Source organism: Scyliorhinus torazame, chromosome 31, assembly GCF_047496885.1.
Source record: "Scyliorhinus torazame isolate Kashiwa2021f chromosome 31, sScyTor2.1, whole genome shotgun sequence".
NCBI classification, from domain to species: domain Eukaryota; kingdom Metazoa; phylum Chordata; class Chondrichthyes; order Carcharhiniformes; family Scyliorhinidae; genus Scyliorhinus; species Scyliorhinus torazame.
Genome location: NC_092737.1, coordinates 34,699,638 through 34,726,032, shown reverse-complemented (window position 1 = coordinate 34,726,032; position 26,395 = coordinate 34,699,638). Strand labels below are relative to the sequence as shown.

General features: G+C 54.5%; 1 protein-coding gene across 1 annotated transcript in view; it reads right to left on the bottom strand.

Annotated features, from left to right (window-relative positions):
* LOC140404604 (chromodomain-helicase-DNA-binding protein 3-like) overlaps positions 1 to 26,395 on the bottom strand; it is a 209,473-nt gene that overhangs the window by 165,158 nt on the left and 17,920 nt on the right. Inside the window, exon 2 of the mRNA XM_072493205.1 lies at positions 12,634 to 12,771. Within this exon, the coding sequence (XP_072349306.1) occupies positions 12,634 to 12,771 (138 nt within the window). The remainder of the gene's footprint in view (positions 1 to 12,633; positions 12,772 to 26,395) is intronic.

The window sequence follows — 26,395 nt, the reverse complement described above, 5'->3', positions numbered from 1 at the left end:
AGAGAGAAGAGCGAGCGAGAGAGACAGAGCGAGCGAGAGAGACAGAGCGAGCGAGAGAGACAGAGCGAGCGAGAGAGACAGAGCGAGCGAGCGAGTCAGAGCGAGCGAGAGAGCGAGCGAGAGACAGAGCGAGCGAGAGAGACAGAGCGAGCGAGAGAGACAGAGCGAGAGAGACAGAGCGAGCGAGCGAGACAGAGCGAGCAAGAGAGACAGAGCGAGCGAGCGAGCGAGAGAGACAGAGCGAGCGAGAGAGACAGAGCGAGCGAGCGAGACAGGATTAGATGCTCAAATCATGGAGGAAGAAAGCAGACATAGCTCGCTCTTCTGTTGCGACCTGGTAGGGTGATAAAAAGGGTTAAATTATTTAACCTAACAAAGAGAGTGATCAGTCATCTTATTTTGTACATTGAGAAACCCAAGGAAGACGGCCAAGACCCCAGGGCGGCAACACCTGGAAAGAAAGGCAGAGAAATCCAGAGAGGTCAATTGGGTGCAGAGCTGGAGTTTGAAAAGTAGTGGCAGCGAAAGAAGATTCTCCTCCTGCCTTGCCAGAGGCAGACGACATTCCAGTTTTCCGGAGACTGCTATTGCGCGTGTCGCGGTGCACTGTCCCGTACAGGTACTGGGTCATTTTGGGGACTCGAGGGGATTTCAATCACAAACGTGCCTCCGGTTGGGGATGGTGGGTTCAGCAATGTCGGCAGGACCACCCCACGTTTCACTGCTCTGACAGCAGCCCCCTGGCTCCAGTGTTGCTCACGGAGGGCTGGCGCTGTGCACAACGTTTCCTGAATCCACAGGGATACTGCCTCCTCCTCTCGGTCTCTCCCTCTCCTTACTGCCTCCTCCTCTCGGTCTCTCTCTCTCCTTACTGCCTCCTCCTCTCGGTCTCTCCCTCTCCTTACTGCCTCCTCCTCTCGGTCTCTCCCTCTCCTTACTGCCTCCTCCTCTCGGTCTCTCCCTCTCCTTACTGCCTCCTCCTCTCGGTCTCTCTCTCTCCTTACTGCCTCCTCCTCTCGGTCTCTCTCTCCTTACTGCCTCCTCCTCTCGGTCTCTCTCTTCCCTCTCCTTACTGCCTCCTCCTCTCGGTCTCTCTCTCCTTACTGCCTCCTCCTCTCGGTCTCCCTCTCCTTACTGCCTCCTCCTCTCGGTCTCTCCCTCTCCTTACTGCCTCCTCCTCTCGGTCTCTCCCTCTCCTTACTGCCTCCTCCTCTCGGTCTCTCCCTCTCCTTACTGCCTCCTCCTCTCGGTCTCTCTCTCTCCTTACTGCCTCCTCCTCTCGGTCTCTCCCTCTCCTTACTGCCTCCTCCTCTCGGTCTCCCTCTCCTTACTGCCTCCTCCTCTCGGTCTCTCCCTCTCTCCTTACTGCCTCCTCCTCTCGGTCTCTCTCTCCTTACTGCCTCCTCCTCTCAGTCTCTCTCTCTCCTTACTGCCTCCTCCTCTCGGTCTCTCCCTCTCTCCTTACTGCCTCCTCCTCTCGGTCTCTCCCTCTCCTTACTGCCTCCTCCTCTCGGTCTCTCCCTCTCCTTACTGCCTCCTCCTCTCGGTCTCTCCCTCTCCTTACTGCCTCCTCCTCTCGGTCTCTCTCTCCTTACTGCCTCCTCCTCTCGGTCTCTCTCTCTCCCGACTGCCTCCTCCTCTCGGTCTCTCTCTCTCCCGACTGCCTCCTCCTCTCGGTCTCTCTCTCTCCCGACTGCCTCCTCCTCTCGGTCTCTCCCTCTCCTTACTGCCTCCTCCTCTCGGTCTCTCTCTCTCCTTACTGCCTCCTCCTCTCGGTCTCTCCCTCTCCTTACTGCCTCCTCCTCTCGGTCTCTCTCTCTCCTTACTGCCTCCTCCTCTCGGTCTCCCTCTCCTTACTGCCTCCTCCTCTCGGTCTCTCTCTCTCCCGACTGCCTCCTCCTCTCGGTCTCTCCCTCTCCTTACTGCCTCCTCCTCTCGGTCTCTCTCTCTCCTTACTGCCTCCTCCTCTCGGTCTCTCTCTCTCCCGACTGCCTCCTCCTCTCGGTCTCTCTCTCTCCGGACTGCCTCCTCCTCTCGGTCTCTCTCTCTCCCGACTGCCTCCTCCTCTCGGTCTCTCTCTCCTTACTGCCTCCTCCTCTCGGTCTCCCTCTCCTTACTGCCTCCTCCTCTCGGTCTCTCTCTCTCCCGACTGCCTCCTCCTCTCGGTCTCTCCCTCTCCTTACTGCCTCCTCCTCTCGGTCTCTCTCTCTCCTTACTGCCTCCTCCTCTCGGTCTCTCTCTCTCCCGACTGCCTCCTCCTCTCGGTCTCTCCCTCTCCTTACTGCCTCCTCCTCTCGGTCTCTCCCTCTCCTTACTGCCTCCTCCTCTCGGTCTCCCTCTCCTTACTGCCTCCTCCTCTCGGTCTCTCTCTCTCCTTACTGCCTCCTCCTCTCGGTCTCTCCCTCTCCTTACTGCCTCCTCCTCTCGGTCTCTCTCTCTCCTTACTGCCTCCTCCTCTCGGTCTCTCTCTCTCCTTACTGCCTCCTCCTCTCGGTCTCTCCCTCTCCTTACTGCCTCCTCCTCTCGGTCTCCCTCTCCTTACTGCCTCCTCCTCTCGGTCTCTCCCTCTCCTTACTGCCTCCTCCTCTCGGTCTCTCTCTCTCCTTACTGCCTCCTCCTCTCGGTCTCTCTCTCTCCTTACTGCCTCCTCCTCTCGGTCTCTCTCTCTCCCGACTGCCTCCTCCTCTCGGTCTCTCCCTCTCCTTACTGCCTCCTCCTCTCGGTCTCTCTCTCTCCTTACTGCCTCCTCCTCTCGGTCTCTCTCTCTCCTTACTGCCTCCTCCTCTCGGTCTCTCTCTCTCCTTACTGCCTCCTCCTCTCGGTTTCTACCTCCTCTCGGTCTCCCTCTCCTTACTGCCTCCTCCTCTCGGTCTCTCTCTCTCCTTACTGCCTCCTCCTCTCGGTCTCTCTCTCTCTCCTTACTGCCTCCTCCTCTCGGTCTCTCTCTCCTTACTGCCTCCTCCTCTCAGTCTCTCTCTCTCCTTACTGCCTCCTCCTCTCGGTCTCTCCCTCTCCTTACTGCCTCCTCCTCTCGGTCTCTCTCTCTCCTTACTGCCTCCTCCTCTCGGTCTCTCTCTCCTTACTGCATCCTCCTCTCGGTCTCCCTCTCCTTACTGCCTCCTCCTCTCGGTCTCTCCCTCTCCTTACTGCCTCCTCCTCTCGGTCTCTCCCTCTCCTTACTGCCTCCTCCTCTCGGTCTCTCCCTCTCCTTACTGCATCCTCCTCTCGGTCTCTCTCTCCTTACTGCCTCCTCCTCTCGGTCTCTCCCTCTCCTTACTGCCTCCTCCTCTCGGTCTCTCTCTCCTTACTGCCTCCTCCTCTCGGTCTCTCCCTCTCCTTACTGCCTCCTCCTCTCGGTCTCTCCCTCTCCTTACTGCCTCCTCCTCTCGGTTTCTACCTCCTCTCAGTCTCTCTCTCTCCTTACTGCCTCCTCCTCTCGGTCTCTCTCTCTCCCGACTGCCTCCTCCTCTCGGTCTCTCCCTCTCCCGACTGCCTCCTCCTCTCGGTCTCTCCCTCTCCTTACTGCCTCCTCCTCTCGGTCTCTCCCTCTCCTTACTGCCTCCTCCTCTCGGTCTCTCTCTCTCCTTACTGCCTCCTCCTCTCAGTCTCTCTCTCTCCTTACTGCCTCCTCCTCTCAGTCTCTCTCTCTCCTTACTGCCTCCTCCTCTCGGTCTCTCTCTCTCCCGACTGCCTCCTCCTCTCGGTCTCTCCCTCTCCCGACTGCCTCCTCCTCTCGGTCTCTCCCTCTCCTTACTGCCTCCTCCTCTCGGTCTCTCCCTCTCCTTACTGCCTCCTCCTCTCGGTCTCTCCCTCTCCTTACTGCCTCCTCCTCTCGGTCTCTCTCTCTCCTTACTGCCTCCTCCTCTCGGTCTCTCCCTCTCCCGACTGCCTCCTCCTCTCGGTCTCTCTCTCTCCTTACTGCCTCCTCCTCTCGGTCTCTCCCTCTCCTTACTGCCTCCTCCTCTCGGTCTCTCTCTCTCCTTACTGCCTCCTCCTCTCGGTCTCTCCCTCTCCTTACTGCCTCCTCCTCTCGGTCTCTCTCTCTCCTTACTGCCTCCTCCTCTCGGTCTCTCTCTCTCCTTACTGCCTCCTCCTCTCGGTCTCTCCCTCTCCTTACTGCCTCCTCCTCTCGGTCTCTCTCTCTCCTTACTGCCTCCTCCTCTCGGTCTCTCCCTCTCCTTACTGCCTCCTCCTCTCGGTCTCTCTCTCTCCTTACTGCCTCCTCCTCTCGGTCTCTCTCTCCTTACTGCCTCCTCCTCTCGGTCTCTCTCTCTCCTTACTGCCTCCTCCTCTCGGTCTCTCTCTCTCCTTACTGCCTCCTCCTCTCGGTCTCTCCCTCTCCTTACTGCCTCCTCCTCTCGGTCTCTCCCTCTCCTTACTGCATCCTCCTCTCGGTCTCTCTCTCTCCTTACTGCCTCCTCCTCTCGGTCTCTCCCTCTCCTTACTGCCTCCTCCTCTCGGTCTCTCCCTCTCCTTACTGCATCCTCCTCTCGGTCTCTCTCTCTCCTTACTGCCTCCTCCTCTCGGTCTCTCTCTCTCCTTACTGCCTCCTCCTCTCGGTCTCTCTCTCTCCTTACTGCCTCCTCCTCTCGGTCTCTCTCTCTCCCGACTGCCTCCTCCTCTCAGTCTCTCTCTCCCGACTGCCTCCTCCTCTCGGTCTCTCTCTCTCCTTACTGCCTCCTCCTCTCAGTCTCTCTCTCCTTACTGCCTCCTCCTCTCGGTCTCTCTCTCTCCTTACTGCCTCCTCCTCTCGGTCTCCCTCTCCCGACTGCCTCCTCCTCTCAGTCTCTCTCTCTCCTTACTGCCTCCTCCTCTCGGTCTCTCCCTCTCCTTACTGCCTCCTCCTCTCGGTCTCTCCCTCTCCTTACTGCCTCCTCCTCTCAGTCTCTCTCTCTCCTTACTGCCTCCTCCTCTCGGTCTCTCTCTCTCCTTACTGCCTCCTCCTCTCGGTCTCCCTCTCCCGACTGCCTCCTCCTCTCGGTCTCTCTCTCCCGACTGCCTCCTCCTCTCGGTCTCTCCCTCTCCTTACTGCCTCCTCCTCTCGGTCTCTCCCTCTCCTTACTGCCTCCTCCTCTCGGTCTCTCTCTCTCCTTACTGCCTCCTCCTCTCGGTCTCTCCCTCTCCTTACTGCCTCCTCCTCTCGGTCTCTCCCTCTCCTTACTGCCTCCTCCTCTCGGTCTCTCTCTCTCCTTACTGCCTCCTCCTCTCGGTCTCTCCCTCTCCTTACTGCCTCCTCCTCTCGGTCTCTCTCTCTCCTTACTGCCTCCTCCTCTCGGTCTCTCTCTCTCCTTACTGCCTCCTCCTCTCGGTCTCTCCCTCTCCTTACTGCCTCCTCCTCTCGGTCTCTCTCTCTCCTTACTGCCTCCTCCTCTCGGTCTCTCTCTCTCCTTACTGCCTCCTCCTCTCGGTCTCTCTCTCCTTACTGCCTCCTCCTCTCGGTCTCTCTCTCTCCTTACTGCCTCCTCCTCTCGGTTTCTACCTCCTCTCGGTCTCCCTCTCCTTACTGCCTCCTCCTCTCGGTCTCTCTCTCTCCTTACTGCCTCCTCCTCTCGGTCTCTCTCTCTCTCCTTACTGCCTCCTCCTCTCGGTTTCTACCTCCTCTCGGTCTCCCTCTCCTTACTGCCTCCTCCTCTCGGTCTCTCTCTCTCCTTACTGCCTCCTCCTCTCGGTTTCTACCTCCTCTCGGTCTCTCTCTCCTTACTGCCTCCTCCTCTCGGTCTCTCTCTCCTTACTGCCTCCTCCTCTCGGTCTCTCTCTCTCCTTACTGCCTCCTCCTCTCGGTCTCTCCCTCTCCTTACTGCCTCCTCCTCTCGGTCTCTCCCTCTCCTTACTGCCTCCTCCTCTCGGTTTCTACCTCCTCTCAGTCTCTCTCTCTCCTTACTGCCTCCTCCTCTCGGTCTCTCTCTCTCCCGACTGCCTCCTCCTCTCGGTCTCTCCCTCTCCTTACTGCCTCCTCCTCTCGGTCTCTCCCTCTCCTTACTGCCTCCTCCTCTCGGTCTCTCCCTCTCCTTACTGCCTCCTCCTCTCGGTCTCTCCCTCTCCTTACTGCCTCCTCCTCTCGGTCTCTCCCTCTCCTTACTGCCTCCTCCTCTCGGTCTCTCTCTCCTTACTGCCTCCTCCTCTCGGTTTCTACCTCCTCTCGGTCTCTCTCTCTCCTTACTGCCTCCTCCTCTCGGTCTCTCCCTCTCCTTACTGCCTCCTCCTCTCGGTCTCTCCCTCTCCTTACTGCCTCCTCCTCTCGGTCTCTCCCTCTCCTTACTGCCTCCTCCTCTCGGTCTCTCTCTCTCCTTACTGCCTCCTCCTCTCGGTCTCTCCCTCTCCTTACTGCCTCCTCCTCTCGGTCTCTCTCTCTCCTTACTGCCTCCTCCTCTCGGTCTCTCCCTCTCCTTACTGCCTCCTCCTCTCGGTCTCTCCCTCTCCTTACTGCCTCCTCCTCTCGGTCTCTCCCTCTCCTTACTGCCTCCTCCTCTCGGTCTCTCTCTCCTTACTGCCTCCTCCTCTCGGTTTCTACCTCCTCTCGGTCTCTCTCTCTCCTTACTGCCTCCTCCTCTCGGTCTCTCCCTCTCCTTACTGCCTCCTCCTCTCGGTCTCTCCCTCTCCTTACTGCCTCCTCCTCTCGGTCTCTCTCTCTCCTTACTGCCTCCTCCTCTCGGTCTCTCCCTCTCCTTACTGCCTCCTCCTCTCGGTCTCTCCCTCTCCTTACTGCCTCCTCCTCTCGGTTTCTACCTCCTCTCAGTCTCTCTCTCTCCTTACTGCCTCCTCCTCTCGGTCTCTCTCTCTCCCGACTGCCTCCTCCTCTCGGTCTCTCCCTCTCCTTACTGCCTCCTCCTCTCGGTCTCTCCCTCTCCTTACTGCCTCCTCCTCTCGGTCTCTCTCTCTCCTTACTGCCTCCTCCTCTCGGTCTCTCCCTCTCCTTACTGCCTCCTCCTCTCGGTCTCTCTCTCTCCTTACTGCCTCCTCCTCTCGGTCTCTCTCTCTCCTTACTGCCTCCTCCTCTCGGTCTCTCTCTCTCCTTACTGCCTCCTCCTCTCGGTCTCTCTCTCTCCTTACTGCCTCCTCCTCTCGGTCTCTCCCTCTCCTTACTGCCTCCTCCTCTCGGTCTCTCTCTCTCCTTACTGCCTCCTCCTCTCGGTCTCTCCCTCTCCTTACTGCCTCCTCCTCTCGGTCTCTCTCTCTCCTTACTGCCTCCTCCTCTCGGTCTCTCTCTCTCCTTACTGCCTCCTCCTCTCGGTCTCTCTCTCTCCTTACTGCCTCCTCCTCTCGGTCTCTCCCTCTCCTTACTGCCTCCTCCTCTCGGTCTCTCCCTCTCCTTACTGCCTCCTCCTCTCGGTCTCTCTCTCTCCTTACTGCCTCCTCCTCTCGGTCTCTCCCTCTCCTTACTGCCTCCTCCTCTCGGTCTCTCCCTCTCCTTACTGCCTCCTCCTCTCGGTCTCTCCCTCTCCTTACTGCCTCCTCCTCTCGGTCTCTCTCTCTCCTTACTGCCTCCTCCTCTCGGTCTCTCTCTCTCCCGACTGCCTCCTCCTCTCGGTCTCTCCCTCTCCTTACTGCCTCCTCCTCTCGGTCTCTCCCTCTCCTTACTGCCTCCTCCTCTCGGTCTCTCCCTCTCCTTACTGCCTCCTCCTCTCGGTCTCTCTCTCTCCTTACTGCCTCCTCCTCTCGGTCTCTCCCTCTCCTTACTGCCTCCTCCTCTCGGTCTCTCTCTCTCCTTACTGCCTCCTCCTCTCGGTCTCTCCCTCTCCTTACTGCATCCTCCTCTCGGTCTCTCTCTCTCCTTACTGCCTCCTCCTCTCGGTCTCTCTCTCTCCTTACTGCCTCCTCCTCTCGGTCTCTCTCTCTCCTTACTGCCTCCTCCTCTCGGTCTCTCTCTCTCCCGACTGCCTCCTCCTCTCAGTCTCTCTCTCCCGACTGCCTCCTCCTCTCGGTCTCTCTCTCTCCTTACTGCCTCCTCCTCTCAGTCTCTCTCTCCTTACTGCCTCCTCCTCTCGGTCTCTCTCTCTCCTTACTGCCTCCTCCTCTCGGTCTCCCTCTCCCGACTGCCTCCTCCTCTCGGTCTCTCTCTCCCGACTGCCTCCTCCTCTCGGTCTCTCCCTCTCCTTACTGCCTCCTCCTCTCGGTCTCTCTCTCTCTCCTTACTGCCTCCTCCTCTCGGTCTCTCCCTCTCCTTACTGCCTCCTCCTCTCGGTCTCTCTCTCTCCTTACTGCCTCCTCCTCTCGGTCTCTCCCTCTCCTTACTGCCTCCTCCTCTCGGTCTCTCTCTCTCCTTACTGCCTCCTCCTCTCGGTCTCTCCCTCTCCTTACTGCCTCCTCCTCTCGGTCTCTCTCTCTCCTTACTGCCTCCTCCTCTCGGTCTCTCCCTCTCCTTACTGCCTCCTCCTCTCGGTCTCTCTCTCTCCTTACTGCCTCCTCCTCTCGGTTTCTACCTCCTCTCGGTCTCTCTCTCTCCTTACTGCCTCCTCCTCTCGGTCTCTCTCTCTCCTTACTGCCTCCTCCTCTCGGTTTCTACCTCCTCTCGGTCTCTCTCTCTCCTTACTGCCTCCTCCTCTCGGTCTCTCTCTCTCCTTACTGCCTCCTCCTCTCGGTCTCTCCCTCTCCTTACTGCCTCCTCCTCTCGGTTTCTACCTCCTCTCAGTCTCTCTCTCTCCCGACTGCCTCCTCCTCTCGGTCTCTCCCTCTCCTTACTGCCTCCTCCTCTCGGTCTCTCTCTCTCCTTACTGCCTCCTCCTCTCGGTCTCTCTCTCTCCCGACTGCCTCCTCCTCTCGGTCTCTCCCTCTCCTTACTGCCTCCTCCTCTCGGTCTCTCCCTCTCCTTACTGCCTCCTCCTCTCGGTCTCTCCCTCTCCTTACTGCCTCCTCCTCTCGGTCTCTCTCTCCTTACTGCCTCCTCCTCTCGGTCTCTCTCTCTCCTTACTGCCTCCTCCTCTCGGTCTCTCCCTCTCCTTACTGCCTCCTCCTCTCGGTCTCTCTCTCTCTCCTTACTGCCTCCTCCTCTCGGTCTCTCCCTCTCCTTACTGCCTCCTCCTCTCGGTCTCTCCCTCTCCTTACTGCCTCCTCCTCTCGGTCTCTCTCTCTCCTTACTGCCTCCTCCTCTCGGTTTCTACCTCCTCTCAGTCTCTCTCTCCCGACTGCCTCCTCCTCTCGGTCTCTCTCTCTCCCGACTGCCTCCTCCTCTCGGTCTCTCTCTCTCCTTACTGCCTCCTCCTCTCGGTCTCTCTCTCTCCTTACTGCCTCCTCCTCTCGGTTTCTACCTCCTTACTGCCTCCTCCTCTCGGTCTCTCCCTCTCCTTACTGCCTCCTCCTCTCGGTCTCTCTCTCTCCTTACTGCCTCCTCCTCTCGGTCTCTCTCTCTCCCGACTGCCTCCTCCTCTCGGTCTCTCCCTCTCCTTACTGCCTCCTCCTCTCGGTCTCCCTCTCCTTACTGCCTCCTCCTCTCGGTCTCCCTCTTCCCTCTCCTTACTGCCTCCTCCTCTCGGTCTCTCTCTTCCCTCTCCTTACTGCCTCCTCCTCTCGGTCTCCCTCTCCTTACTGCCTCCTCCTCTCGGTCTCTCTCTCTCCTTACTGCCTCCTCCTCTCGGTCTCTCTCTCTCTCCTTACTGCCTCCTCCTCTCGGTCTCTCTCTCTCCTTACTGCCTCCTCCTCTCGGTCTCTCTCTCTCCTTACTGCCTCCTCCTCTCGGTTTCTACCTCCTCTCGGTCTCTCCCTCTCCTTACTGCCTCCTCCTCTCGGTCTCTCTCTCTCCTTACTGCCTCCTCCTCTCGGTCTCTCTCTCTCCTTACTGCCTCCTCCTCTCGGTCTCCCTCTCCTTACTGCCTCCTCCTCTCGGTCTCCCTCTTCCCTCTCCTTACTGCCTCCTCCTCTCGGTCTCTCTCTCTCCTTACTGCCTCCTCCTCTCGGTCTCTCTCTCTCTCCTTACTGCCTCCTCCTCTCGGTCTCTCTCTCTCCTTACTGCCTCCTCCTCTCGGTCTCTCTCTCTCCTTACTGCCTCCTCCTCTCGGTTTCTACCTCCTCTCGGTCTCTCTTTCCTCTCCTTACTGCCTCCTCCTCTCGGTCTCCCTCTCCTTACTGCCTCCTCCTCTCGGTCTCTCTCTCTCCTTACTGCCTCCTCCTCTCGGTCTCTCTCTCTCTCCTTACTGCCTCCTCCTCTCGGTCTCTCTCTCTCCCGACTGCCTCCTCCTCTCGGTCTCTCCCTCTCCTTACTGCCTCCTCCTCTCGGTCTCTCCCTCTCCTTACTGCCTCCTCCTCTCGGTCTCTCCCTCTCCTTACTGCCTCCTCCTCTCAGTCTCTCTCTCTCCTTACTGCCTCCTCCTCTCGGTCTCTCCCTCTCCTTACTGCCTCCTCCTCTCGGTCTCCCTCTCCTTACTGCCTCCTCCTCTCGGTCTCTCCCTCTCCTTACTGCCTCCTCCTCTCGGTCTCTCCCTCTCCTTACTGCCTCCTCCTCTCGGTCTCTCCCTCTCCTTACTGCCTCCTCCTCTCGGTCTCCCTCTCCTTACTGCCTCCTCCTCTCGGTCTCTCTCTCTCCTTACTGCCTCCTCCTCTCGGTCTCTCTCTCTCCTTACTGCCTCCTCCTCTCGGTCTCTCTCTCCTTTCTGCCTCCTCCTCTCGGTCTCTCTCTTTCCTCTCCTTACTGCCTCCTCCTCTCAGTCTCTCTCTCCTTACTGCCTCCTCCTCTCGGTCTCTCTCTCCTTACTGCCTCCTCCTCTCGGTCTCCCTCTCCTTACTGCCTCCTCCTCTCGGTCTCTCTCTCCTTATTGCCTCCTCCTCTCGGTCTCTCCCTCTCCTTACTGCCTCCTCCTCTCAGTCTCTCTCTCTCCTTACTGCCTCCTCCTCTCAGTCTCTCTCTCCTTACTGCCTCCTCCTCTCGGTTTCTACCTCCTCTCGGTCTCTCTCTCTCCTTACTGCCTCCTCCTCTCTGGTATCTCTCTCCTTACTGCCTCCTCCTCTCGGTCTCTCTCTCTCCTTACTGCCTCCTCCTCTCGGTCTCTCTCTCCTTACTGCCTCCTCCTCTCGGTCTCTCTCTCTCCTTACTGCCTCCTCCTCTCGGTCTCTCTCTCTCTCCTTACTGCCTCCTCCTCTCGGTCTCTCTCTCTCCTTGCTGCCTCCTCCTCTCGGTTTCTACCTCCTCCTGGCCTCGGTCTCTCTCTTTTATCTCCTTGCTGCCTCCTCCTCTCGGTATCTACCCCCTCCCGGCCTCTCTCTTCCCTCTCCTTGGGTGCTTTATCAACGGCTTGAAGCAGATCCAACCCTGTCCACCACGTTTGCAGCTATGAGGGGCGTCGGAGCTCTGGCCTTTTGTTTGATGAGTATTAAAGGCCCTTCCCGCACACCGGCCCTTGCCTCTTCCTCCCTCACAGCACCGACTCTCAATGCCTAGAGTCAGCTGTGTCTGGACATTACTGCCCTGTGGGACTGAGTGACTGATTCTTTACGGAGTGTGGGCATCGGCCTGACCACCGGGCATTGGCAAAGCAGGTCAAAACTGAACCAGGCCCCGTGCTTCAATCAGATCGACACAAAAGGCACCCGCAAGCAATCAAATACAGGCATGTTTAAATAACACATCCACCCCCTGCCAACACGCATCCTGCCAACCATCTCCCCACCCCACACCCACCCACCCGCTATCTACACTCCCACCGCCCCCACAAACAGGGCACCGCACCAACAAGGAGAAACCACTCCCCCACCCACACAGCACCCCTGCCCACCCCAGCAGAGCCCTTGAGCAGAGTGCAGCCAATTACTCCAGGGCCTCTCAATTCCCACGTATTCTGGGGTGGTTAGGAATGAGATGTGGGTTTCTGACATGCCGGGGAAGGCGGGGGGGGGGGGGGCACAAAGCTCAGTGGGGATTGTGCCGTTGCACATTCTTAACCCTTCACTACTGACATCAACTTAAATGGAGCAGGTTAAGCCGACCCACCAGACGTTACAGCCGACAGTCAACTCTGAAAACAGCAGCGATCTCCGTTTACGTAGCACCCGAAAGTCCCGATGTGCTTCACGAGAGCTATGATCCAGCACAGTCGCACAGGAAGTCAGGTGGAGACGTTGGGGCAGGCGACCCCAAAGCTCGCTCAGAGAGAATTAAAGTTGCAATTTTGGAAAAAAGGGGGAAAGAGGAGGTGGAGGGGTTTAGGAAGGAAACGGTAAAGCTTGTGTAGCCGAGCCAGCAGTCTGAAGAAGGGTGTGCGAGAGGCGAGAACGGTGGACATCCCGGGGCATTGGAGGGGATTAGGGAGGGCGAGGGTTGCGGGATCGAGATGGTGCTGGACCAGGAGCCAATGCACGTCAGGCCGGGAGAGCACTGGAATGACGGGAGTCTGGAATGATCTGGGAGCGTGGGAGAGACTTGAAAATAAAGAGAGAGAGAGAGAGAGAGAGTGAGAGTGCGAGCAGTCCGATCGCTCTTTCAGAGAGCCAGGACAAGCATCGTGGGCCCAATGGCCTCAATCCGCAAGCATGCAATGACCCCAAACATTCAAAAAGGAAATCAAAGTCATTGCGACTCTGTCTCGCGCACACACGGGGAAGGAAGTCTCGACCAGAGAGAAGCACGGGGAATGAAGGCAAGGGGACAAAGCCACCAGGGCCAGCTACCAGGGTGTAAGAGGTGGGTGATTGTAGTGAGATACTGACGTATTTGGTCCGGGCCAGCGCGGGCTCTCCTCCCGCAGGCCGGTCGCGGAGCGGGGCTGACCGCGGTCGTCGCGAGGTCTGTGACCCAGACCGTCCCACCCTCACGGCTGGAGGGGGCTGCGTGGGGGTGAGCCGCTCCTGTGGGGAGACAAACAAAAAAAAAAGGGGGGGGGAGGGGGGAGAAAAACACAAATCGGGGAAAGATGCATTAAAAAATGATTTTTCCAAATGTCTATCTACTGAGAGGCAGGCAACCCGCCCAGAATACCAGACCACAGAATCGTGGGAATCTCCAAACTGCCCAACGAGGCGGCCGCTCGGCCCATCCAGTTTGAACCGACCCTCCGAAAGTCCGATCTAGGCCCACTCCCCCGCCCCATTCCCATTAATCCACCTAATCTTTGGACTGTTGGAGGAAACCGGAGCACCCGGAGGAAACCCACGCAGACACGCGGGAGAACGCGCAGTCTCCGCACAAGCAAAGAAACTCTTCTTGCTGAGTAACTGTTTCTCTACATGCCCTCTCTACCGGGGGAAGCCAGTCACCTGGAACACACCCACTGTTCTGAGCGGATGGTGCATTGCAGCGGGTGTCCACCCTCGCCCCAGTTGGGCAGCTCGTCAGGGGATAGACGATTTGTCGCTGGGCTGATGGAGGGGCAGAAAGATTGAGGGAGGGAATTCCAGAGCTCAGGGGCCAGGCCGCTGAAAGCACGGCCACCAACGGTGCAGCACGATGGTAATGTGCGGGAGCTCGAAATGGGTAAGGTGCCGGGCAGGCGGGCTGGGGGAGATTAGAGGGTTTAGGGGTTACAGGGCACGGTCCTCCACAGATCCCCCAGAACAAACGGCGACAGGCCTGGAAACCTCCAGCCTGGCCACCCTTCTTTCCCCAACTTCCCGTGGTCAAGCTGGACAGACAATAGTCCACTTGGCTGCGCAAGCGGCAAGGCTGCCGAAAGGTGCTGAGCTATTGTTCCTTCCCCGGACTGCAGGTACTCCCCAGCATCCCCACCCCCACATCAACCCTCGCTACAGCCAGGCTCCAGATCAAAATGCAACACAGGACATTTGATGGGTTTCGGGGGTGGGGGGCGAGAAGCGGGAAAGCAGATCCTCACACTTGCGACCAGCTAACAATGTTGGATAAGACAGCAAGTAGCCACAGGTGCTTCACAAGTTCCACCTGGTACTAGTCTCCTTAGACCCAGGAGACCATAGCCTGCGTTCCCCTTGGAGAGAGAGAGAGAGCGCGAGAGAGAGAGCGCGAGAGAGAGAGAGAGAGCGCGCGCGAGCGAGAGAGAGCGCACGAGCGACAGAGAGCGCACGAGCGACAGAGAGCGCACGAGCGACAGAGAGAGCGTGCGAGAGAGCGCGAGAGCGAGCGCTAAAGAGAGAGAGAGCGCGAGAGAGAGAGAGAGAGAGCGCGAGAGAGAGAGAGCGTGAGAGAGAGAGAGAGAGCGTGAGAGAGAGAGAGACAGCACGAGAGAGAGAGAGCTATCTGCTGGTGGTTTAACCTGAGGGTCACCACACCTCAGGCGAGGGGCAAGGCTGAGAAGACTGGGGGATTCACGAATAACCTCAGCCGGTAAACTCAATGGGCAAAACAGCCGACGGTCTTCTGGGACTATGGAGACTTTACCTGGCACTGCCGGGGTTAATAATGCTGGAGAGCAGCTGGAAAGCAGGAGACCTTTCACAAACTGGTGTAGGGCCAGACCCACTCCCACTCACCTCCAACCGCAGCAATGAGCCCAATGGGGCCTGGGTGAACCGTTGCCTTTCCCACAGCGGATATACCAACGTGGCAGCGAGTCGAGAGTTTCCCAGAGAAACTCATCTGAACAGCACCATAAAGTCAGCAAAGTCAGACAGCCAGAGAGGCACCGACAATAACATCTCGGATGTGGGCAAACTCGGGAATTCTAATCCCAACTGCCAAAGAGCGAATGCACAAGGTAAAGGCTTTACAGCTGTCTTGTCCTGGAGGCACCACGAGGAAATGCGGTACATCCGTGCAGACATACATGTGCCTTTGCTTCCTGACAAGGAATGAATGTGCCACGCACATGGAGCAGAATGACTGAAATGAGGCAGGAGCAGACTGCAGGTGTTTGAAAGAATGTTTGGGTGATGGGGTGAGGAATGGGGAGGGTGCAGGTGAAAGGAGTTCCTCACACAAGCTGAGATTGACAGCATGCTCAGTGTGTAACACACCCAGCCAATGATGGCCAGATATCTGCTGCCAGAAACTGGGCAATTACCATTCTGCAGTCAAAGACTGGATAGTGATGGCCCGACACGGTTTAATGGGGACAGTGTAGAGGGAGCTTTACTCTGTATCTAACCCCGTGCTGTACCAGTCCTGGGAGTGTTTGATGGGGACAGTGTAGAGGGTGCTTTACTCTGTATCTAACCCCGTGCTGTACCAGTCCTGGGAGTGTTTGATGGGGACAGTGTAGACAGAGCTTTACTCTGTATCTAACCCCGTGCTGTATCTGTCCTGGGAGTGTTTGATGGGGACAGTGTGGAGGGAGCTTTACTCTGTATCTAACCCCGTGCTGTACCTGTCCTGGGAGTGTTTGATGGGGACAGTGTAGAGGGAGCTTTACTCTGTATCTAACCCCGTGCTGTACCTGTCCTGGGAGTGTTTGATGGGGACAGTGTAGAGGGAGCTTTACTCTGTATCTAACCCCGTGCTGTATCTGTCCTGGGAGTGTTTGATGGGGACAGTGTGGAGGGAGCTTTACTCTGTATCTAACCCCGTGCTGTACCTGTCCTGGGAGTGTTTGATGGGGACAGTGTAGAGGGAGCTTTACTCTGTATCTAACCCCGTGCTGTACCTGTCCTGGGAGTGTTTGATGGGGACAGTGTGGAGGGAGCTTTACTCTGTATCTAACCCCGTGCTGTACCTGTCCTGGGAGTGTTTGATGGGGACAGTGTAGACGGAGCTTTACTCTGTAACTAACCCCGTGCTGTACCTGTCCTGGGAGTGTTTGATGGGGACAGTGTAGACGGAGCTTTACTCTGTAACTAACCCCGTGCTGTACCTGTCCTGGGAGTGTTTGATGGGGACAGTGTAGAGGGAGCTTTACTCTGTATCTAACTCAGTGCTGTACCTGTGCTGTGAGTGTTTGATGGGGACAGTGTAGAGGGAGCTTTACTCTGTATCTAACTCAGTGCTGTACCTGTGCTGTGAGTGTTTGATGGGGACAGTGTAGAGGGAGCTTTAATCTGTATCTAACCCCGTGCTGTACCTGTCCTGGGAGTGTTTGATGGGGACAGTGTAGAGGGAGCTTTGCTCTGTATCTAACTCAGTGCTGTACCTGTGCTGTGAGTGTTTGATGGGGACAGTGTAGAGGGAGCTTTAATCTGTATCTAACCCCGTGCTGTACCTGTCCTGGAGTGTTTGATGGGGACAGTGTAGAGGGAGCTTTACTCTGTAACTAACTCCGTGCTGTACCTGTCCTGGGAGTGTTTGATGGGGACAGTGTAGAGGGAGCTTTACTCTGTATCTAACCTCGTGCTGTACCTGTCCTGGGAGTGTTTGATGGGGACAGTGTAGAGGGAGCTTTACTCTGTATCTAACCTCGTGCTGTACCTGTCCTGGGAGTGTTTGATGGGGACCGTGTAGACGGAGCTTTACTCTGTATCTAACCCTGGCTGTACCTGTCCTGGGAGTGTTTGATGGGGACAGTGTAGAGGGAGCTTTACTCTGTATCTAACCCCGTGCTGTACCTGTCCTGGGAGTGTTTGATGGGGACAGTGTAGAGGGAGCTTTACTCTGTATCTAACTCAGTGCTGTACCTGTCCTCGGAGTGTTTGATGGGGACAGTGTAGAGGGAGCTTTACTCTGTATCTAACCCCGTGCTGTACCTGTCCTGGGAGTGTTTGATGGGGACAGTGTAGAGGGAGCTTTACTCTGTATCTAACCCCGTGCTGTACCTGTCCTGGGAGTGTATGATGGGGACAGTGTAGAGGGAGCTTTACTCTGTATCTAACCCCGTGCTGTACCTGTCCTGCGAGTGTTTGATGGGGACAGTGTAGAGGGAGCTTTACTCTGTATCTAACCCCGTGCTGTACCTGTCCTGGGAGTGTTTGATGGGGACCGTGTAGACGGAGCTTTACTCTGTATCTAACCCTGGCTGTACCTGTCCTGGGAGTGTTTGATGGGGACAGTGTAGAGGGAGCTTTACTCTGTATCTAACACCGTGCTGTACCTGTCCTGGGAGTGTTTGATGGGGACAGTGTAGAGGGAGCTTTACTCTGTATCTAACTCAGTGCTGTACCTGTCCTCGGAGTGTTTGATGGGGACAGTGTAGAGGGAGCTTTACTCTGTATCTAACCCCGTGCTGTACCTGTCCTGGGAGTGTTTGATGGGGACAGTGTAGAGGGAGCTTTACTCTGTAACTAACCCCGTGCTGTACCTGTCCTGGGAGTGTTTGATGGGGACCGTGTAGACGGAGCTTTACTCTGTATCTAACCCTGGCTGTACCTGTCCTGGGAGTGTTTGATGGGGACAGTGTAGAGGGAGCTTTACTCTGTATCTAACACCGTGCTGTACCTGTCCTGGGAGTGTTTGATGGGGACAGTGTAGAGGACGCTTTACTCTGTATCTAACTCAGTGCTGTACCTGTCCTGGGAGTGTTTGATGGGGACAGTGTAGAGGGAGCTTTACTCTGTATCTAACCCCGTGCTGTACCTGTCCTGGGAGTGTTTGATGCGGTCAGTGTAGAGGGAGCTTTACTCTGTATCTAGCCCCGTGCTGTACCTGTCCTGGGAATGTTTGATGGGGACAGTGTAGAGTGAGCTTTACTCAGTATCTAACCCCGTGCTGTACCTGTCCTGGGAATGTTTGATGGGGACAGTGTAGAGGGAGCTTTACTCTGTATCTAATGCAGTGCTGTACCTGTCCTGGGAGTGTTTGATGCGGACAGTGTAGAGGAAGCTTTACTCAGTATCTAACCCCGTGTTGTACCTGTCCTGTGAGTGTTTGATGGGGACAGTGTAGAGGAAGCTTTACTCTGTATCTAACCCAGTGCGATTTCCATCATGAAAACGTTGGATGCCAACACAGGGTGTCGGAAATGGAAAGCACCCCTTTCTCCACTACTTTTTAAAAAAAACTTTAGAGTACCCAATTTACTTTTTCCAAATAAGGGGCAATTTAGCGTGGCCAATCCACCTACCTTGGATATCTTTGGCTCATGGGGGCGAAACCCACGCAGACACTTCTTCCATCGGGCAGGAGATACAGAAGTCTGAGAACACGCACGAACAGACTCAAAAACAGCTTCTTCCCCACTGTCACCAGACTCCTAAACGACCCTCTTATGGACTGACCTCACTAACACTACTCCCTGTATGCTTCATCCGATGCCGGTGCTTATGTAGTTACTGTGTACCTTGTGTTGCCCTATCTTTTCTGCTAGCAGAAAAATACTTTTTATTGTACCTCGGTCCACGTGACAATAAACAAATCCAATCCAACACGACCCATTCTCCACTACTAACTTCCCTCAAAGCTCGAAGCTCAATACCACACAACAAGCAATCATTTATAAACCTATTTGAGAAAATTTGGTTATTTGAGCCTTATTTTAAGGAAGAAAGACAGGGGGGGAACCAAGCTAGCGCACCATGCCCGCGGGTAACGCACCACGCCCGCAGGCTAACACCACGCCCGCAGGCTAGCGCACCACGCCCGCAGGCTAACACCACGCCCGCAGGCTAGCGCACCCCGCCCGCAGGCTAGCGCACCACGCCCGCAGGCTAGCGCACCACGCCCGCAGGCTAACACCGCGCCCGCAGGCTAACGCACCACGCCCGCAGGCTAGCGCACCCCGCCCGCAGGCTAACACCACGCCCGCAGGCTAACACCACGCCCGCAGGCTAACACCACGCCCGCAGGCTAACACCACGCCCGCAGGCTAACACCACGCCCGCAGGCTAACACCACGCACGCAGGCTAGCACACCACGCACGCAGGCTAACACCACGCCCGCAGGCTAACACCACGCACGCAGGCTAACACCACGCCCGCAGGCTAGCGCACCACGCCCTGCAGGCTAGCTCTTCCGGGGCAGGTGTGACCTGTATAAAAAGGACAGGTTGCATCTAAACTGGAGAGGCATAAATATCCTGGCCGCGACGTTTGCTAGTGTCACACGGGAGGGTTTAAGCTAGTATGGCGGGGGGTGGGCACGGGAGCAATAGGTCAGAAGGTGAGAACATTGAGGGAGAACTAGGAATAGGGACAGTGTGGCTCTGAGGCAGAGCAGACAGGGTGAAGTTGCTGAACACAGCGGGTCTGGTAGCCTGAAGTGCATATGTTTTAATGCAAGAAGTATTACGGGTAAGGCAGATGAACTTAGTACTTGGAACTATGATGTTGTTGCCATTAGAGACCTGGTTGAGGGAAGGGCAGGATTGGCAGCTAAACGTTCCAAGGTTTAGATGTTTCAGGCGGGATAGAGGGGGATGTAAAAGGGGAGGTAGAGTTGCGCTACTGGTTAGGGAGAATATCACAGCTGTACTGCGGGAGGACACCTCAGAGGGCAGTGAGGCTATATGGGTAGAGATCAGGAATAAGAAGGGTGCAGTCACAATGTTGGGGGTTTACTACAGGCCTCCCAACAGCCAGCAGGAGATAAAGGAGCAGATAGGTAGACAGATTTTGGAAAAGAGTAAAAACAACAGGGTTGTGGTGTTGGGAGACTTCAACTTACCCAATATTGACTGGGACTCACTTAGTGCCAGGGGCTTAGACGGGGCGGAGTTTGTAAGGAGCATCCAGGAGGAATTCTTAAAACAATATGTAGACAGTCCAACTAGGGAAGGAGCGGTACTGGACCTGGTATTGGGGAATGAGCCCGGCCAGGTGGTAGATGTTTCAATAGGGGAGCATTTTGGTAACAGTGACCACAATTCAGTAAGTTTTAAAGTGCTGGTGAACAAGGATAAGAGTGGTCCTAGGGTGAATGTGCTAAATTGGGGGAAGGCTAATTATAACAATATTAGGCAGGAACTCAAGAACCTAGATTGGGGGCGGATGTTTGAGGGTAAATCAACATCTGACATGTGGGAGGCTTTCACGTGTCAGTTGAAAGGAATTCAGGACCGGCATGTTCCTGTGAGGAAGAAGGATAAATAGGGCAATATTCGGGAACCTTGGATAACGAGAGATATTGTAGGCCACGTCAAAAAGTAAAAGGAGGCATTTGTCAGGGCTAAAAGGCTGGGAACAGACGAAGCCTGTGTGGAATATAAGGAAAGAGCTAAAGAGAGAGCTAAGACGAGCAAGGAGGGGGCACGAGAAGTATTTGGCAGGTAGGATCAAGGAAAACCCAAAAGCTTTCTATAGGTATGTCAGGAATAAGCGAATGACTAGGGTAAGAGTAGGGCCAGTCAAGGACAGGGATGGGAAGTTGTGTGTGGAGTCTGAAGAGATAGGCAAGATACTAAATGAATATTTTTCGTCAGTATTCACTCAGGAAAAAGATAATGTTGTGGAGGAGAATGCTGAGACCCAGGCTATTAGAATAGATGGCATTGAGGTACGTAGGGAAGAGGGGTTGGCAATTCTGGACAGGCTGAAAATAGATAAGTCCCCGGGGCCTGATGGGATTTATCCTAGGATTCTCTGGGAAGCCAGGGAAGAGATTGCGGAGCCTTTGGCTTTGATTTTTATGTCATCGTTGGCTACAGGAATAGTGCCAGAGGACTGGAGGATAGCAAATGTGGTCCCTTTGTTCAAGAAGGGGAGCAGAGACAACCCCGGCAACTATAGACCGGTGAGCCTCACGTCTGTTGTGGGTAAAGTCTTGGAGGGGATTATAAGAGACAAGATTTATAATCATCTAGATGGGAATAATATGATATGGGATAGTCAGCATGGCTTTGTGAAGGGTAGGTCATGCCTCACAAACCTTATTGAGTTCTTTGAGAAGGTGACTGAACAGGTAGACGAGGGTAGAGCAGTTGATGTGGTGTATATGGATTTCAGTAAAGTGTTTGATAAGGTTCCCCACGGTAGGCTACTGCAGAAAATACGGAGGCTGGGGGTTGAGGGTGATTTAGAGATGTGGATCAGAAATTGGCTAGCTGAAAGAAGACAGAGGGTGGTGGTTGATGGGAAATGTTCAGAATGGAGTTCAGATACAAGTGGCGTACCACAAGGATCTGTTCTGGGGCCGTTGCTGTTTGTCATTTTTATCAATGACCTAGAGGAGGGCGCAGAAGGGTGGGTGAGTAAATTTGCAGACGACACTAAAGTCGGTGGTGTTGTCGACAGTGCGGAAGGATGTTGCAGGTTACAGAGGGACAGAGATAAGCTGCAGAGCTGGGCTGAGAGGTGGCAAATGGAGTTTAATGTAGAGAAGTGTGAGGTGATTCACTTTGGAAGGAATAACAGAAATGCAGAATATTTGGCTGATGGTAAAATTCTTGGAAGTGTGGATGAGCAGAGGGATCTCGGTGTCCATGTACATAGATCCCTGAAAGTTGCCACCCAGGTTGATCGGGTTGTGAAGAAGGCCTATGGAGTGTTGGCCTTTATTGGTGGAGGGATTGAGTTCCGGAGTCAGGAGGTCATGTTGCAGCTGTACAAAACTCTGGTACAGCCGCATTTGGAGTATTGCGTACAGTTCTGGTCACCGCATTATAGGAAGGACGTGGAGGCTTTGGAGCGGGTGCAGAGGAGATTTACCAGGATGTTGCCTGGTATGGAGGGAAAATCTTATGAGGAAAGGCTGATGGACTTGAGGTTGTTTTCGTTAGAGAGAAGAAGGTTAAGAGGAGACTTAATAGAGGCATACAAAATGATCAGGGGGTTAGATAGGGTGGACAGTGAGAGCCTTCTCCCGCGGATGGAAATGGCTAGCACGAGGGGACATAGCCATAAACTGAGGGGTAATAGATATAGGACAGAGGTCAGAGGTAGGTTCTTTATGCAAAGAGTGGTGAGGCCGTGGAATGCCCTACCTGCAACAGTAGTGAACTCGCCAACATTGAGGGCATTTAAAAGTTTATTGGATAAGCATATGGATGATAATGGCATAGTGTAGGTTAGATGGCTTTTGTTTTTTTGACTTCCCATGTCGGTGCAACATCGTGGGCCGAAGGGCCTGTACTGCGCTGTATCGTTCTATGTTCTATGAAAGTAGGACGGAACTTAAGCAAGGAGTCAGGAGGGCTAGAAGGGGTCACGAAAAGTCATTGGCAAATAGGGTTAAGGAAAATCCCAAGGCTTTTTACACGTACATAAAAAGCAAGAGGGTAGCCAGGGAAAGAGTTGGCCCACTGAAGGATAGGCAAGGGAATCTATGCGTGGAGCCAGAGGAAATGGGCGAGGTACTAAATGAATACTTTGCACCAGTATTCACCAAAGAGAAGGAATTGGTAGATGTTGGGTCTGGAGAAGGGAGTGTAGATAGCCTGGGTTACATTGAGATCCAAAAAGACGAGCTGTTGGGCGTCTTGAAAAATATTAAGGTAGATAAGTCCCCAGGGCCTGATGGGTATCTACCCCAGAATACTGAAGGAGGCTAGAGAGGAAATTGCTGAGGCCTTGACAGAAATCTTTGGATCCTCAGGTGATGTCCCGGAGGACTGGAGAATAGCCAATGTTGTTCCTCTGTTTAAGAAGGGTAGCAAGGATAATCCAGGGAACTATGGGCCGATGAGACTTACGTCAGTGGTAGGGAAATTACTGGAGAGAATTCTTCGAGACATGATCTACTCCCATTTGGAAGCAAATGGACGTGAGAGGCAGCATGGTTTTGTGAGGAGGAGGTCGTGTCTCACACACTTGATAAGAGTTTTTCGAAGAGGTCACAAAGATGATTGATGCAGGTAGGGCAGTAGATGTTGTCTATATGGACTTCAGTAAGGCCTTTGACAAGGTCCCTCATGGTAGACTAGTACAAAAGGTGAAGTCACACGGGATCAGGGGTGAGCTGGCAAGGTGGATACAGAACTGGGTAGGTCATAGAAGGCAGAGAGTAGCAATGGAAGGATGCTTTTCTAATTGGAGGGCTGTGACTAGTGGTGTTCCGCAGGGATCAGTGCTGGGACCTTTGCTCTTTGTAGTATATATAAATGATTTGGAGGAAAATGTAACTGGTCTGATTAGTAAGTTTGCAGACGACACAAAGGTTGGTGGAATTGCGGATAGCGATGAGGACTGTCAGAGGATACAGCAGGATTTTGATTGTTTGGAGACTTGGGCGGAGAGATGGCAGATGGAGTTTAATCTGGACAAATGTGAGGTAATGCATTTTGGAAGGTTTCATGCAGGTAGGGAATATACAGTGAATGGTAGAACCCTCAAGAGTATTGAAAGTCAGAGAGATCTAGGTGCACAGGTCCACAGGTCATTGAAAGGGGCAACACAGGTGGAGAAGGTAGTCAAGAAGGCATACGGCATGCTTGCCTTCATTGGCCGGGGCACTGAGTATAAGAATTGGCAAGTCATGTTGCAGCTGGATAGAACCTTAGTTCGGCCACACTTGGAGTATAGTGTTCAATTCTGGTCGCCACACTACCAGAAGGATGTGGAGGCTTTAGAGAGGGTGCAGAAGAGATTTACCAGAATGTTGCCTGGTATGGAGGGCATTAGCTATGAGGAGGGGTTGAATAAACTCGGTTTGTTCTCACTGGAACGACGGAGGTTGAGGGGCGACCTGATAGAGGTCTACAAAATTATGAGGGGCATAGACAGAGTGGATAGTCAGAGGCTTTTCCCCAGGGTAGGGGGATCAATTACGAGGGGGCATAGGTTTATGATGCGAGGGGCAAGGTTTAGAGTAGATGTACGAGGCAAGTTTCTTTACACAGAGGGTAGTGGGTGCCTGGAACTTGCTGCCGGAGGAGGTGGTGGAAGCAGGGACGATAGTGACGTTTAAGGGACATCTGACAATACATGAATAGGATGGGAATAGTAGGATACGGACCCAGGAAGTGTAGAAGATTGTAGTTTAGTCGGGCAGCATGGTCGGCACAGGCTTGGAGGGCCGAAGGGCCTGTTCCTGAGCTGTACTTTTCTTTGTTCTTTGTTGAAACCGGAGCACCCGGAGGAAACCCACGCAGACACAGGGAAAACGTGCAGACACCGCACAGACAGTGACCAAAGCCGGGAATCGAACCCAGGTCTCTGGCGCTGCAAAGCAACAGTGCTAACCACTGTGCTTCCGTGCCGCCCACTAACATTGGGAATACAGACTGTCGATGCCCATGTCCTTAAGCGATAGACTGGAATCCATCTTGGGGAGAGGTAGGTATAGAAGATGGTATTCTTAGGATGGAGTTACAGGCTAGAATTGATCCAGGGAGCTACTGAAGATTAGAACGAGCTTCATACCGATGCTCCGTCGCCTCCTCGCGAGAGTCCAGCCTCAAGCCAACTGCTGGCTTCAGCTTGAACACACCGTGCACAGTCCAAGTGGTCAAGATATTTTGTTCTGGATGTTGCTTTAACTTGCAGCTAGTCTCATACTAGCTAACAGGCTTAACTGGCTGTATTAAAACAGTCAGCAACGAGCAACAGATGATCCATATCATAATATGGGCAGAATACCCTCGGGTGACAGGCCCAGTGGCTGAGTGAGTGCAATCAGACTCCCAGTATATTTGACGTGAATAATGAACAAATCTTCAGTCAGGTTAAGCAGGCTCCAAACGTTTTGCAGCCCTGATCATTATTTCATTGACCTTGTACAAACATAAAACTTTAGAGTCTACAATTCTGGTCGCCATGCTGCCAGAAGGATGTGGAGGCTTTAGAGAGGGTGCAGAAGAGATTTACCAGAATGTTGCCTGGTATGGAGGGCATTAGCTATGAGGAGTGATTGAATAAACTCGGTTTGTTCTCACTGGAACGAAGGAGGTTGAGGGGCGACCTGATAGAGGTCGACAAGATTATGAGTGGCCTAGACAGAGTGGATAGTCAGAGGCTTTTTCCCAGGGTAGGAGAGTCAAGTACTGGGGGACATAGGTTTAAAGTGGGTGGGGAAAAGTTTAGAACAGATGTGCGAGACACGTTTCTTTCCACAGAGGGTGGTAAATGTATGGAACGCGCTGGCTGGGAGCGGGTACGATAGCGGCATTTAAGGGGCATCTAGACAAATATATGAATAGGGTGGGAATGGAAAGATACGGACTGCGTAAGTGCAGACGGTTTTAGTTCAGGCAGGTACCATGGTTGGCACGGGCTTGGAGGGCTGAAAGGCCTGTTCCTGTGCCGTATTGTTCTTTGTAACCAATTCCCCCCCCCCCCCCCCCCCCCCCACCACCCACACAAGGGACAATTTAGCGTGGCCAATCCACCTAACCTGCACATCTTTTGGGTTGTGGGGGCGAAACCCACGCAGACGCGGGGAGAATGTGCAAACTCCACACAGACAGTGACCCAGGTCCGGGATCGAACCCGGGACCTCGGCGCCGTGAGGCAGCAGTGCTAACCACTGCGCCACCGTGTGCAAACATGAAACTTGCTCTTCCCTTCTCACTGCCACTTGCATAAAAAGCTAACAGCTGGAGTGCTTGGGTGAGCAATAACTCGGTACTGATTTGTAGTGTGCACACTCTCCAACACGTTCCCCCCCCCCACCTACACTTGACCAATGTGACAGCCACTCGAACAGTCCTCTCGCTCACGGCGAGCAATGCCACAGCAATCTGCAAGTCACTGGCAAGTGCAAAGTTTCGAACACACATCATACCAGATGCCGAGTGGTCCCGGATTTCCTCAACTAGCTGCACGTCCGTCCATACTTTCTCTCTCCTGTCCGCTCTGTCACTTCCAACGAACTTCTACTTTCTTTCAAATACATTCCACACGCTGGAAAGGTTAAACAGGGCTGTTTCCATTAGCAGGGCAGACTGGGACCCGGGGGCACAGCCTTAGAATAAAAGGGAGTCACTTTAGAACAGAGATGAGGAGAAGTTTCTTCAGCCAGAGAGTGGTGGGCCTGTGGAATTCATTGCCACAGAGGGCGGTGGAGGCCGGGACGTTCAGTGTCAGGCAGAAGTTGATAAATTCTTGATTTCTCGAGGAATTAAGGGCTATGGAGAGAGAGCGGGTAAATGGAGTTGAAATCAGCCATGATTGAATGGTGGAGTGTACTCGATGGGCCGAATGGCCTTACTTCCACTCCTATGTCTTATGGTCTTATGGCTCTTTTCTTCGAAGAAGGAAGGCAGAGGGGCGGCCCGAGCGAGATTTGGGAAACTCTGAAGGGGGTTCTGATGGGGCCGACGGGGAGAAGATGCTTTCACTCGTGGGGGAGACCAGAACCCGTCGATATCAGAGAATCACTGATAAAGCCCACTGGGAAAATTCAGGAGAAACGGGAGATTGGGGGGGGGGGGGGGAAAGAGAAGAAAAGACGGCTGGGCAAACACAAAAGGGGTGTCATGTGAGAGTACCTTTAAGAAATGGATGTTTAAGCAATGTACCTTTAAGAAAATAGTGATGTCAGAGAGTGGGTGGAGCTGAGCTCAGTTCGGTCATTTTTGAGGTTAGTTCTGGGTTTTTAGTTTCAGTTTGAGGAGGCAGCTGGGAGTGTCGGTGTGTTTTGCTGAGAGATGCAGGAAGAAAACACAGAGCTGGTCTGTTGATGTCTGCAAATCCAAAGACTATAAATATATTGAATGTAACCTCATGTCTGTTTTTGAAGGTTTGAAGCCTTTGGATGTTTAAAGGAACAGTTTGAAGGATTATTTAGTGTTGTAGTCTTTTGGGGTTATCTTTGAAGTAATGGGT